Source organism: Oratosquilla oratoria, chromosome 30 (assembly GCF_046742065.1).
Source record: "Oratosquilla oratoria isolate Oo_2021 chromosome 30, ASM4674206v1, whole genome shotgun sequence".
NCBI lineage: Eukaryota > Metazoa > Arthropoda > Malacostraca > Stomatopoda > Squillidae > Oratosquilla > Oratosquilla oratoria.
Window position 1 is genome coordinate 1,134,319 of NC_134806.1, and position 13,382 is coordinate 1,147,700.

Here is a 13,382-nt window from a genome sequence, read left to right on the forward strand (position 1 = left end):
TTCTATTTAGTTTTCATTTTGTGATTTATGCAAGTATATTTCTTTTATATAAGATACTTGAAATATTATTTCATAAAGTGATAAACACAAAATATAACAGTTAATACAATTTTTGTACTGCAAGAGCGACATGACGTCATAACGCGTGACTTTGCGTGGGTTTGTGTTAATCTATTTAGTTTTCATTTTGTAGTTTATTCAAATGTATCTCTCATATATAAAAACGTGAAATATAATTTCATAAAGTGATAAACACGAAATATAACAGTTTATTAGATTTTTGTACTGCGAGAGCGACATGACGTCATAACGTGCGAAAGGTTACTTTGCGTGGGTTTGTGTTAATCTATTTAGTTTTCATTTTGTAATTTATTCAAATGTGTTTCTTATATATAAAAACGTGAAGTATATTTTCATAGGGTGATAACCACGAAATATAACAGTTTATGAAATTTTTGTACTGCTTGAGCGACATGACGTCAGAACGCGCGAAAGGTTATTTTGCGTTTGTGTTAATCTATTTAATTTTAATTTTGTAATTTATCCAAAAGTCGGGCCGACCAAAAGTCCTGCCTATCACTGGTCGCTGCCCCCTCTTCCTTGTCCGTGCCTTCGCATCATGGCCTCGATAACTTCTATTGTCGTCGTCTGGGTCAGTCGCCTCCCCCTCTCCCTCTCCTCCCACTGGAAAATAAGAAACATTATCCGAACGTTTTCGTCATCATCAGGGAATGATGACGTCATCAAATAGACGAAAAGGTTTTGGACTAAATTTCACACAACACACACACACACATATACATATATATATATATATATATATACATATATGTATATACATATATATATACATATATATATATACATATATATATATATATACATATATATATATATATATATATACATATATATATATATATATGTATATACATATATATATACGTTTGTATACCGCGGGAGTAAATTTTCTCTTTACCCTTTGCTATAAAGGATACCTTCAGGAAGTTGGAAACTCTGAAGAAGAAATTGATCAGTGCTGAATTTGCAGTTGCTTTTAACCAAGCCTGCCTAAGAGAATATATATAACATATATATATACATATACATATATACATATACATATATATACATACATATACATATATATACATATATATACATATATATATACATATATATATATATATACATATATATATATATATATAAATATATATATACATATACGTTTGTATACCGCGGGAGTAAATTTTCTCTTTACCCTTTGCTATAAAGGATACCTTCAGGAAGTTGGAAACTCTGAAGAAGAAATTGATCAGTGCTGAATTTGCAGTTGCTTTTAACCAAGCCTGCCTAAGAGAATATATATATACATATATATATACATATACATATATATATATACATATATATATATACATATATATATATATATATATATACATATATATATACATATATATATATACATATATATATATATATATGATTTCAAGAAATCTACAGCGACAATGGCGTTGTTGAGTTTATATTGGAGCTTTAATTTCTCTCGTGCAACAAGTTTCTGTGGTGACTCCAAATAGCTGAGAAGGTGTCCAAAAGACATTGGGTGTGGTTTTCTCTTTTTTAATTCTCCTATACGTATTTCGACCTTACTCGGTCATCCTCAGGGAGGGAGTAACAATAGTTGGTGATTACAGGGTTTAAATACAGGCCGTACATTGGCCGAACACTGGGAGAGGTCATTTCATGTAGCCGTGATCCGTAGCGCTGCGTACGTGGAAGTAGCAACTTCCTTGTGGATTGTGGAAAGGGGTGTTATTGTTTGTGTTATGTGCGTCTACATATTCTAAGTGCTCTCAGGAAAAGACCTGAGGCAACACTATATTTAATTTTATCAGGATGGTGACTGAAAAAGTGTACATAACTCCCCGTATGTGTGGGTTTTCTGTACACTGTAAAGGACAAGTGATCCTGGTACCGTATTAATAGATATCCATTTCTAGATATCCTATTAATACGGTACCAGGATCACTTGTAAAGGAGAAGTGATCCTGGTACCGTATTAATAGGATACATATATATACTCTGAGGATGTCGTAATAGACGAAAACGTTCAGTATTCCGACTTTAATTTCCCTGTGGTTTCTGCAATATATATATATATATATATATATATATATATATATATATATATATGAAAAGAATCGTCAATGACGACGATTTCAATCACAATTTTCGACAGTTGTCCCCGGACTAACCCAATACTTGTACGTTAATATGTCAACGCTTGTACCAACCACTCTATCGAGACTATAAAATCTTTCAACCTCGGGGTTAATCTAGACCCGCGGGATTTGAGTCGACTGCTAACTGCCGTCCTTATCTCAATATCCCGAAGGATCTAGCCGACCTATAGGTAGTGGTGAAGCAGGGACGTATCCTTGATGGACTTTCGTCGTTGTAATACCTGAATAGAATCGTCAATGACGACGATGTCGATCACAATAATAATGACATAATTATAAAGAAATTATGTAAATCGTCTCGAATGCAATGTGAACAAATGGCGGGAATTCGACCTGCGCGTTCGATTATAGGCAAAAGTGAAGTTTTTTCGTAAGAAAATGGCATCTACAAAGAAAATAAGTTCAACACACATGCACCTGTTTAAGAGGAGAATAAGCATATAATTGCTGACCACAAGATATTGGCGTGACTCAGAGCGACTTGAAAAGAAAATTTAGATTTTTTTTCCTTACCCCGTTAGACGTTCGGTTAGGCCGTTAGGGAAAGGCATTTCAGAATCGGGCGACGACATGCACCATCTGCTAGGGAAAGTATAGAAAATAGTTGATAAAGGTGGAGGGAAAGTAATAATATTAAGAAATTTAAATAAATATCAAATAGATAGGGAATCAACGATGAGAATAATAATTTTAGATATTCAGCAGAGAAGCATTTCAGAATCCTAAGGGCGACGACATGTACATCTGCTAGGGAAGAAAAAAGGAAGAAACACATCGCCAATAGAGAAGAGCTGATAAACGTGGAGGAAATGTATGATCAATAAATAGGAAATGTAAATAAACATCAAATAGATAGAGAATCAACGATGAGAATAATGATTTTAAATATTCAGCAGAGAAGCATTTCAGAATCGTAAGGGCGACGTCATGGACATCTGCTAGGGAAGAAAGAAGGAAAAAAATACAACGCCAATAAAGAAGAGCTGATAAAGGTAGAGGAAGTACATGATTAATAAATAAAAAATGTAAATAAACATGAAACAGATAGGGAAGCAACGATAAGAATAAGAATGGAAAAAAAAAGTTCACTAAAGAAGCATTTCAGAATTTTAGGAACGAAAGGCACCATCTGCTAGAGGTAGAAGTAGGAAAGACCTGGTAAAGGTCGAGGAAATATAAGAATGATAAATAAAAAGTATATAAAACATACTGGAAACAATTAAGGATGCAACGATAAGAATAATAGATAAGAAATATAAAAAACATGAAAGAGATAGGGAATCAATGTAGTGGATGAATGACGCATGTTATTCATCGCTGGTATTTCTGTCTTTGTAAAAGTGATTTTCCATTTGCCCACGTTACCCTTATACAGTCCTTTCCGTTGAATAACCTCCTCACGACGCCAGTAGAGCAGCGATTTGTAGGATATCAGGAATGAGTCGGTTTGATGAGTTTTCTGTCGCGCCTCACCCATCCACCATTGCTGGTAGCAAGATCTAAGGAATAACAGGTCTAACCACTTCCGACCGAATTTCGAGGGAGTTGGCGCAGCGGGCCCGTGAACGTCACCTGGCTGTTCAAAGTGGGGTTCGCGGGTCCTATAGCTGTCAGTTGAAGCTGGTGCGTCGTTCGGGTATGTTGTTGCCTTCGCTCGCACCGCTCCACGCAATTAGTTATATTCTGACAAATATTATATAAAAATATATATATATATATAAATATATATAAAATATAGTTCCTGTCTATATATATGAATATATAATATATATATATAATATATATAATATATAAATTATTATAGTTCTTGTCTTCCTTGGCATTTCACAGTTTTCTTCAGTGTTTCACAAAGAGAAATCGGACCCAGCCTAATGACGTCAGAAGCTGCGCACAATAATTCAAACGGTCTGACCTGTTTACTTAGACCTTGGCTGGTAGGACAGTGGCGCGAGTCAAGGGCCGAGCGCGCCTCAATTTGAGTGCGTTTCGGGTATTGTCAGGGTCAGTTCCCATCGATCTGACGCGTCGTGTGACGGGGCCTATAGACCTATCGCACGCTTACGGGCGTGTAATATATATATATATATATATATATATATATATATATATATATATTATATATATATATATATATATACATATATATATATACAAACATCAGAAATACCGTGGAGGCGCATGCAGAATTTGAAACGTGGTACGCCCGAGGACTCGAACCAAGGCCAGTACATGACAAGATTATATACATATAATAATCTGTTGAACTTCATTATGAATGACTGACGAAACGCTAGATGAGCACCAACAATGATAAAAGAAAACAATATTAAAAACATTAGTTATAAGAAAAATGTGATAAGGTACTAAAACAAAAGCATAAAAACAAAATAAAATAAGAAATAAGAAAAATAACATACAATTGAAAGTCAGGAATGTACACTTTGTACTATGAAAATAATAATAATAATAATAATGATAATAATAGTAATAATAATAATAATAATAATAATAATAATGATAATAATAATAATAATAATAATAATAATAATAATAATAATAATAATAATAATAATAATAATAATGATGATAATTATAATCATGAACAGTTTCAGACAAATGTCTGTTGAAACTTTGCCATTCAAATATCTTCTAAAAAATCAGCAACACCCACTAATTCAATCTATCAGTCCACTTTATAAGGCACATTACCAAAATGGAAAGACGCTGAAGAATTCATCATCCCGCCTATTTCACTGAAAATTAAATTAAAAATACGAATCACTTTCACCTCATCGACTTGGTAATACTGCACTAACTTTCGACGTTAAAACGTCGACTTTATAATCTGTATCATATCATTGTTTCATTATCGAATTTGTAATGCCCTATAGTTATTTCTAAACTTTATCTTATTGATTTTTTCATGTTTAGTTATCTATTGTCAACGCTGTATCCCCAAATATAAAATTTTTACAATGTATTGCATCTCTGCATTGAACCAACCGAAATTGAGATTTGGTCAAATTTTTCATTGAATTTTTAATTTCGCTGGAAAGAAAAAAAATATATATATAAACATAATCAGACTTAAAAATTATAATCCAAAGGTCCTTTCCCCCTTATAAAGGGGGGTGGCCATATCAAAGCACATCCCAAAAGAATATGTGTGTATGTTTGTATATATATATATATATATATATATATATATATATATATATATATATATATATATATATATATATATATACATATATATATATATATATATATATACACTCACTCCGGTGGTGGTCGGGCCACTTGCTGACCCTTCACCGATAGCATCAAATGCCTCCAGACTCTACGGTCCTGTGCCACTGTCATCCAATCCCGGACATCTGCTCCAGCCCTTTCCAGGTCCTCCCTCACGTTGTCCATCCATCTTCTGCGTGGTCTTCCTGGGAAACGTCTTCCTCCTACCATCCCATCCATCATCACTCTCATTGGTATTCTTTCTTGTTCCATTCTTGCAATGTGGCCGGCATACTGCAGTCGCCTTGACTTTATGATATTCATGATATTTATTTGGCCTGATGTTTCCCTTAGCTCTTCATTATGCCGCCTTCTCCATTCTTGGTCTAGTTCGTCGAATACTGGGCCCAAAATTTTCCTTAGTACACTGTTCTCAAATACAAAAAGACTTTTTTTCCATTTTCTTAGTCAGGCTCCAGGCTTCGCATCCATATAATAGAATGGGTTTTATTATTGTATCATATATTCTTAGTTTGGTCTTTGTTGATATGCTCCTTCTTCCCAGTGTATTTTGAAGGCTGTATATATATATATATATATATATATATATATATATATATATATATATATATATAGTTAGTTAGTTTCTTTATATATATATATATATATATACAGTATATATATATATATATATATATATATATACATACATACATACATACACACACACATAATCTTGTTTCTAATCTATTGTTAGCATTACTGCCATCATGATATCTCATCCAAAATCAACAACGTTATATGACAGACCTCCACTTACTTATTTCTAATTTGGTCATCACAAGGAAGATCTAGAAAGCCCTTTTCATAGAAGAAGTCCACAATGACCATGAGGTCCTCGTTCCGACAAAAACCATTTGATACGAAGATCTCACTGCTATCGGCGACCATGAACAGACCATACATCCAAAGGTTCTTCGTCGTTTCCAGAAGATCCCCAAAGGTCTCCTTGACCATAACCCCTCCCCTCGCGACTGTGGTCGAGTACGAGTCCCAGTAAGCCCCGAGGATCTCGTACAAGTGCTTCTCCAGGAGCGGAGGCTGGACGCTCCCAATCAGAAAGACCGCAACGTCCTGGATGGGGTTTCCGAAGTGGCTCATCTGTCCATCGAATATCTTGACCTTTTGTGTCGAGGGGTTGTAGACGATGTTGTTCTCCCAGAAGTCCCCGTGCACGCAAGTCTTCATCGTCATGTGCTTCCAGGGGAGATCTAGAATATACTTCCCCCTCTTCGCCCACTCCTCAAGGAGCCGTCCCTGTGGGCGACCTTCGTACAAACGAGCGAGGTACTCGAAGCCTTTTTTGAGATCCTCTTCGAAGAACGAGAGATCGACTGGAGGAGTATTCAGCATGGCCTCCATCACCTCCTCGCCTTCCCTGTTCTTGTAGATGACCCCACAGGCATGAAAGGTCCCCAGGTGTCTCATGTAAGTTTTCACCAGATCCAGTTCCAGATCATTCCCGTCTGAGATCTGGAAGCCATCGGCAAAGAAGTTCTTCATCACAAGTGTCAAGGACGTGGACTCACTTCGCAAGTAAAAAAACTGAGGCAGGTGAGGTTCGAACCCGAGTTCTTCGTAGATCTTCTTCATCCCTGGGCTGAAGACAAACGTGTACAGGTTGAACTCGCGTTGAGGCGCACAGGTGCTTTTGAACAGAGTCTTCATCTTCTCAGTTTGAGGAGGAAGTTTGAAGACCAAACTGAGACTCTTCTTGGTCTCAGTTTCGCCCAACACGAAGTCCACTTCGACGTTGACGATCTCGCTCAGGTAGCCCTGCTTGGTCTCGGGCTTCTTGCCGTGCCAGCGCTTGATCTCCACCTCTTCTTGGTAGTAGGAAGACAAACACTCCTTCAGCCAGTGGCCGTCAAGATTCTCAAAGTCCTCGAGGATTTCCGGCTGAGGATAGTCAGGCGACGCCATCATCGAGTTAACTTCAGCACCTGAAATGCACCAAACAACAGTCACTCTGCAGCAAAGAAATGTTCCCTAACTTGTATAGCTGCATTAAAAAATTCCCTGTTAAAAATAATTTGCTAAACTTGTTGAATATCCTTTGGAGCACGCGCGAGATTTTCCAAAAGGATAAGAGCGTCAGTTTGTTGCAGTCATAGACCAAAGTATTCTAAATTCTTAGAAACCTTGAAGAACATTTTGTATATACAAATTATTTAAACATACATGTGAGTCTAAGTATATATATATATATATATATATATATATATGTGTGTGTGTGTGTGTGTGTGTGTGTGTGTGTGTGTGTGTGTGTGTGTGTGTGTGTGTGTGTGTGTGTGTGTGTGTGTGTGTGTGTGTGTGTGTGTGTGTCTAGTAGGGGAAGGTAAGGACCCAGTAGTTTGCTTAAGTGCTGGGGGAAATGATATAGGTAAGTTAGGGAGTGAGGAATTGTTTGCGCGGGATCGGGATGCGCTAGACAAGATTAGAAATAGGGGAGGTGTTCCTGTTGTATGTGGAATCCTTCCGAGGCGTAGAGTTGGAGGCATGTGGCATTCCAGGGCTATTGCAATGAATTGCAGGCTGGCAAAACATTGTAAGGCCAATGGATGGGCATTTGTCGACAACTGGGACCGCTTTTATGGTAAGAATCACCTATACAAAAGGGACGGGGTGCACTTGTCTCCCAGAGGATTTCGGCTCCTTGCTGAATCCCTTGAGCGAGAAGTAGGCATCCTACAGGGTTTTTTTCGGGTAGATTACGTGGGAGTAGGGGGAGAAGTATCGGAATATAGTTTAGGCAATAGAAGCAACTTAGAGAGGGACTGTGAAAAGTATCACCAAAGCAGGTGGAGGGAAGATAAACTTAAGGTTTACTATACAAATAGCAGGAGCATAATTAACAAAATTGATTTGCTGCGAGGTAAAGCATGCGTAGAAAATTTCGATATTATAGCTATTACTGAATCCTGGATCAACATGGCTGATAAACATTTCCTTCCGGAAATCGAAATAGAAGGATATAAGTTTTTTCATAAGGATAGGGTTGGCAGGAATGGAGGAGGTGTAGCACTTTTCGTTAAAAATACATTAAACTGTATTATCAACAATTCGATGAAGGAAGAGGACTGCACGGAATCTATTTGGGTAGAGATTATAGGCAAGAATAAGAAAGTTATTATTGGCGTCTTGTATAGACCTCCTAACCTCAGCATTGAGCAGACTGATCCCCTGATTCATGAAATTCACAGAGCGTCCCAGTACAAAAACGTTGTGATCATGGGAGATTTTAATCATAGAAACATTGACTGGGAAACTTTAATAGGAGATCATGAAGCGAAGAAATTCTTAGATGTGGTACAGGATAATTTCCTAAAACAAGTGATTACCGATCCTACGAGGGGACAAAATACCCTCGACTTAATTTTAACAAATAATGAGCACCAAATTAGCAGCGTAATAGTGGGAGATAGTCTAGGCTCTAGCGATCATCAAGAAATAAGATTTAATGTTATTTGGGAAAAATTAAAAAGTACGAATAACGTTCAAGTACCAGACTTCAGGAAAGCAAACTTTGACAATATAAAAACTTATTTGAAGTTAAATACGAAATGTCATGCGGACGTTTCAAACATTGTCGTTTCTTGTAGCGGGGCTGAGAGTCAGGTCGGTACCTAGAGCCGGGTCACGGAAGGTAATATGCATACCTTAGGTCAGGTCATTTGTGGGGGAGGGCCCAACAGTCAGGTCAGCGATTTAGAAGAAATGTATAGCAATCTAACTGATCTAATTATTAATGCACAAAACACATTTATCCCCCTAAAGTCAATACGGAAAAATAGTAATACTCCCAAATGGATGACGGACAGATTGAAACATGAGATCGGAATGAAAAGAGGACTTTACGTAAAAATAAAAAACGGGGAATCACACCTTAGATCAAGATATAACGAAATGGCAAAGCTGGTTAAAAGGAATACACGTACAGCGAAACGTAATTATGAAATCAAGGTTGCCAGTCAAGCAAAATCCAACCCAAAGGGTTTCTTTCACCTCTATAGAACAAAAAATAAAGAAAGAATAGGACCAATTAAAAACGATGAAAATGTCATGATAGAATCGGAGGAAAAAATGAGTGAGGAGTTTAACAATTATTTTCTATCGGTGTTTACTAATGAGAGGTTAGATAAAGTACCTGACTGCGATCCGATTTACAGAGAGGATGAAGAAAGTAGTCTATCTAATATCAGTATTAGTAAAGAAGAAGTAGTCAAGCAGATTGAAAGACTGCTACAAAATATCCGGGTCCAGACGAAATTTTTCCAAGAATGCTTAAAGGAGTGTAAATTTGAAATCTGCGACCAGTTAATTGAAATATTCAATAAATTGGTAGACACTGGTTTTGTGCCAACTGCTTGGAGGCAGGCAAACGTTGTTCCTGTTTTTAAGAAGGAAGATAGATCGTCTATATGTAACTACAGGCCAATCAGTTTGACATCGGTTATAGGAAAAATGCTTGAATCAGTAATAGTAAATAGACTCAGAGAACACATCGAAGGGCATAATTTCATTTGTGATTCACAGCATGGTTTCTCCAAGGGTAAGTCATGTGTGACTAATCTTCTATCCTTTTACACCAAAGTATATAAGGCGTTAGATAACAATGAAAATTACGATGTTATTTACCTTGACTTTAGCAAAGCGTTTGACAAGGTGCCTCACCAGAGACTACTAAATAAAATCAAAGCCCATGGCATAGGAGGAAAAGTGTTAGAATGGATTAGAGCTTGGATTAGTAACGGAAAACAGCGGGTCACCATAAATGGAATAAAATCTAGGTGGGGCAATGTTACTAGCGGGCTCCCCCAGGGCTCGGTTTTGGGTCCCTTGTTGTTCTTTATGTACATAAATGACTTAGACGATGGGATAGATAGCGATGTTAGTAAGTTTGCGGACGACGCTAAAATAGGACGCCTAATTAGGTCAGCAGGATTATCTTAATAAATTGTTAACATGGTCGGAGAAATGGCAAATGAACCTCAATATCTCTAAGTGTAGCGTGTTAAACATAGGGCTACACAACCCCAAAAATAGATACATCTTAGATAACACGTTTTTAGACAAATCTGAGTGCCAGAGGGACTTGGGAGTTGTAGTGAGTTCGGACCTTAAAACCAGGAAGCAGTGCATTAGCGCCAGAAATAAAGCTAACAGTGCATTAGGTTTCATTGCTAAGACGGTAACGAATAGAAGTGCATAGGTTATTAAGGGGAGCCCCCACCCAAAAAATATTTTTCTGAAGGATCTTGCTTATTTTTTTTTTTTTTTTTTTTTTTTTTTTTTTTTTTTTTTAATCTAGGTCTGAGGAAACCTTCACAGCTTGAGTTTTATTCAGATCTGACTAGTAGTTTTTTTTTAATAAAAACGTAAAAAAAATACCATATTTTTGGGCTTCTTTGAAATCCTATCTCCTCTTACAATTTTTATTCGATGTCTTTCATTTTATAGCAAAAGAATCTTCTACATATATAAAAAAAAAATAGAAAGTTTTTTTTTATATCTTTGTTTAACGCCGAGGGAAAAAAAATATCGAAAAAAATGCAAAATGTTTACTTTGACACGTTATTAAAAAAATTCTATTTAACATATGCAAAAAAATCTCTATTTCATTTTTTGTCATTTATCTAGCTATCAATAGAGACCTCATATGCAAAATTCGGTTTAAAATTGAGGGAGGAGATAGACTTTGTGTATCAAAAATGACATTTTTCAGAAACGAGTGTTAAAGCTGTTTTTTTTTTTTTTTCTTAGTTTGACTAAATTTTACATTGAACCTCCTAAGAACCATTGAAAACAGGTCCCATTGTATTTTCATGATGATTTTGCATCTTTCAAGTAACTCAGACACTTTGCACCCTCCTACAGTGTAGGATATTATTCACTCAAAGTGAGGATCTCATAAGGCGCCACATTACTCTTTGTCGCAAAGTTTGAGTTCTTGGTCTAGAATGACCCAGCAAGGTAGTCTGATTGCTGAGATTCAGCTCTCTTTCTTTTCTTGGGTTTCCTTTCTGGTGTTGGAACAGGCTCTTGCTGCATAAGGGACATCACTGTGAGGTTTGAGACTCTAAACCCAAGGTGTTGCAACAAGGAGGCATCCTTGTAGCCACTTGTTAGCAAACAGTTGTTTGCGTAGAGACAACGTGTCTGATATAGGTGTAGAGGACAGAGGATCAGGTGCTGAGGATGTGGATATAGATGGCAGGGAGAGAGCTGCTGGAGGGAGTACTAGTGGTGGTGGCGGTGGTGATAACAAAGTTGATGCTGGGGTTCTTTCTTTCTCCCCTTGAGCTGCTAATGTAGACGTTCTTTTCTTCTGCAAGTGTGCCTTTTGTTTGGATAACCTAGGCATGGCTAATATCTTCAAATTTCTCTTCCCTGAAAAATAGATGCGAAATTCACACGGCAAATTAGTGAACGCGGCAAGCTAGCGTGTACATGTCCTTTACTTTGTTAGGCTATCAGGCCACTGCCAGTCGTGCAGCCTGAACTTCCTCACACCACATACTCACGTGCATGCCGGACGTAAGAGAAAACTTTATAAGTGCATCAAACGCAAAAAAAAAAAAAAAATAGATTAAAATATGGTCAAAACGTATGTAAACAATGGTCGTGCGCACCATGTGGCTGCCGAGGGGGGTGGGAGGGAGGGTAGGCCCTTTAAACCCTTTAAAAATAGTGGTACGATAAAAACACTTTACCAGCATCTAGAGCAGCAAGATCCCTACTATGTATTTATGCAATAAAATAATTCTTTGTTTTTTTTTCTTCGATTTTTTCTTAAATCTGGGGGTGGAGGTTCCCCTTTAAACTCTAGAATCAGTACAGAGAAGAATGACCAAAATGATACATGGACTCGGAAATTTGCCTTACGAAGAGAGGCTTAGGCACCTAAACTTACACTCTCTGGAAAGACGCAGAGTGCGGGGTGATCTAATAGAAGTGTTCAAGTGGACCAAAGGCCATCAAGGGAGATGCAAACAAGGTCATCATAATAAAACAACAGGGCAGGACTCGCAGTAATGGGTATAAACTGGACAAATTTAGATTTAAGAAGGAAATAAGCAAGAATTGGTTTACTAATAGGGTGGTCGATGAATGGAATAAACTTAGTAAGCATGTAGTAAGCGCTGAAACTATCAGTTGTTTTAAAAAACGATTAGACAACTTTATGGATGGGGACGACAGGTGGTGATGGATACGGAGCTGCCTAGTGTAGGCCTTATGGTCTCTTGCAGTCTCCTTTATTCTTATGTTCTTATGTGCGTGCGTGCACGAACTCCCATGGAATATCAAACTAGTGAATAGAGTAAATTATTTTTGTTGGCACAATTTTTGTTCATCTACAACAACCCTTCCACTATGTTATCCAATAAAAATGTATAAACATAATTAAAAATAATATCTTCATTATTACCAAAGGAGTTTCGATGGGATTTAGAGTTTAGTAATAGGCATGAGACAAGGATACAAGTGTATCATACAGGTGTATCTTACTGGACTAGGTGACGTGGGGGGAGATTGACTCTCAGTTTGGCTTATGTGCTTTATTCTGGTGGATACTTGTGCGTCGTCTGAGGACTGACGTGGCGTGGTCCCCACGTTGGGAACCGACCGCGAACGCCGAGCGACGCGCGTACAGAGGTCAGAATGACGATCTGAATTTGCCGTAAAGGTCATGGTGAATGAAGGGCAAATAAAACAATAGTTTCATTGAATATTTAGCAAAACTGTATTAAGAAAAATAAGAAATTACATAGTCATGTCCCCCTTGACAGCTAATCATAATGTCCATATATATATATTATATATATATATATATATATA

General features: G+C 37.1%; 1 protein-coding gene across 3 annotated transcripts in view; it reads right to left on the bottom strand.

Moving 5' to 3' along the window:
• Window positions 1–6,200: 6,200 nt before the first annotated feature.
• LOC143040971 (uncharacterized) overlaps window positions 6,201–13,382 on the bottom strand; it is a 33,707-nt gene continuing 26,525 nt past the window's right edge. For 2 of the 3 annotated variants that reach the window (XM_076212421.1, XM_076212419.1), the window contains one exon: window positions 6,201–7,486. In XM_076212421.1, coding sequence (XP_076068536.1) covers window positions 6,300–7,469 — 1,170 coding nt within the window. In that variant the 5' untranslated portion in view covers window positions 7,470–7,486 and the 3' untranslated portion in view covers window positions 6,201–6,299. The remainder of the gene's footprint in view (window positions 7,487–13,382) is intronic. The other variant, XM_076212420.1, reaches the window with a different exon arrangement.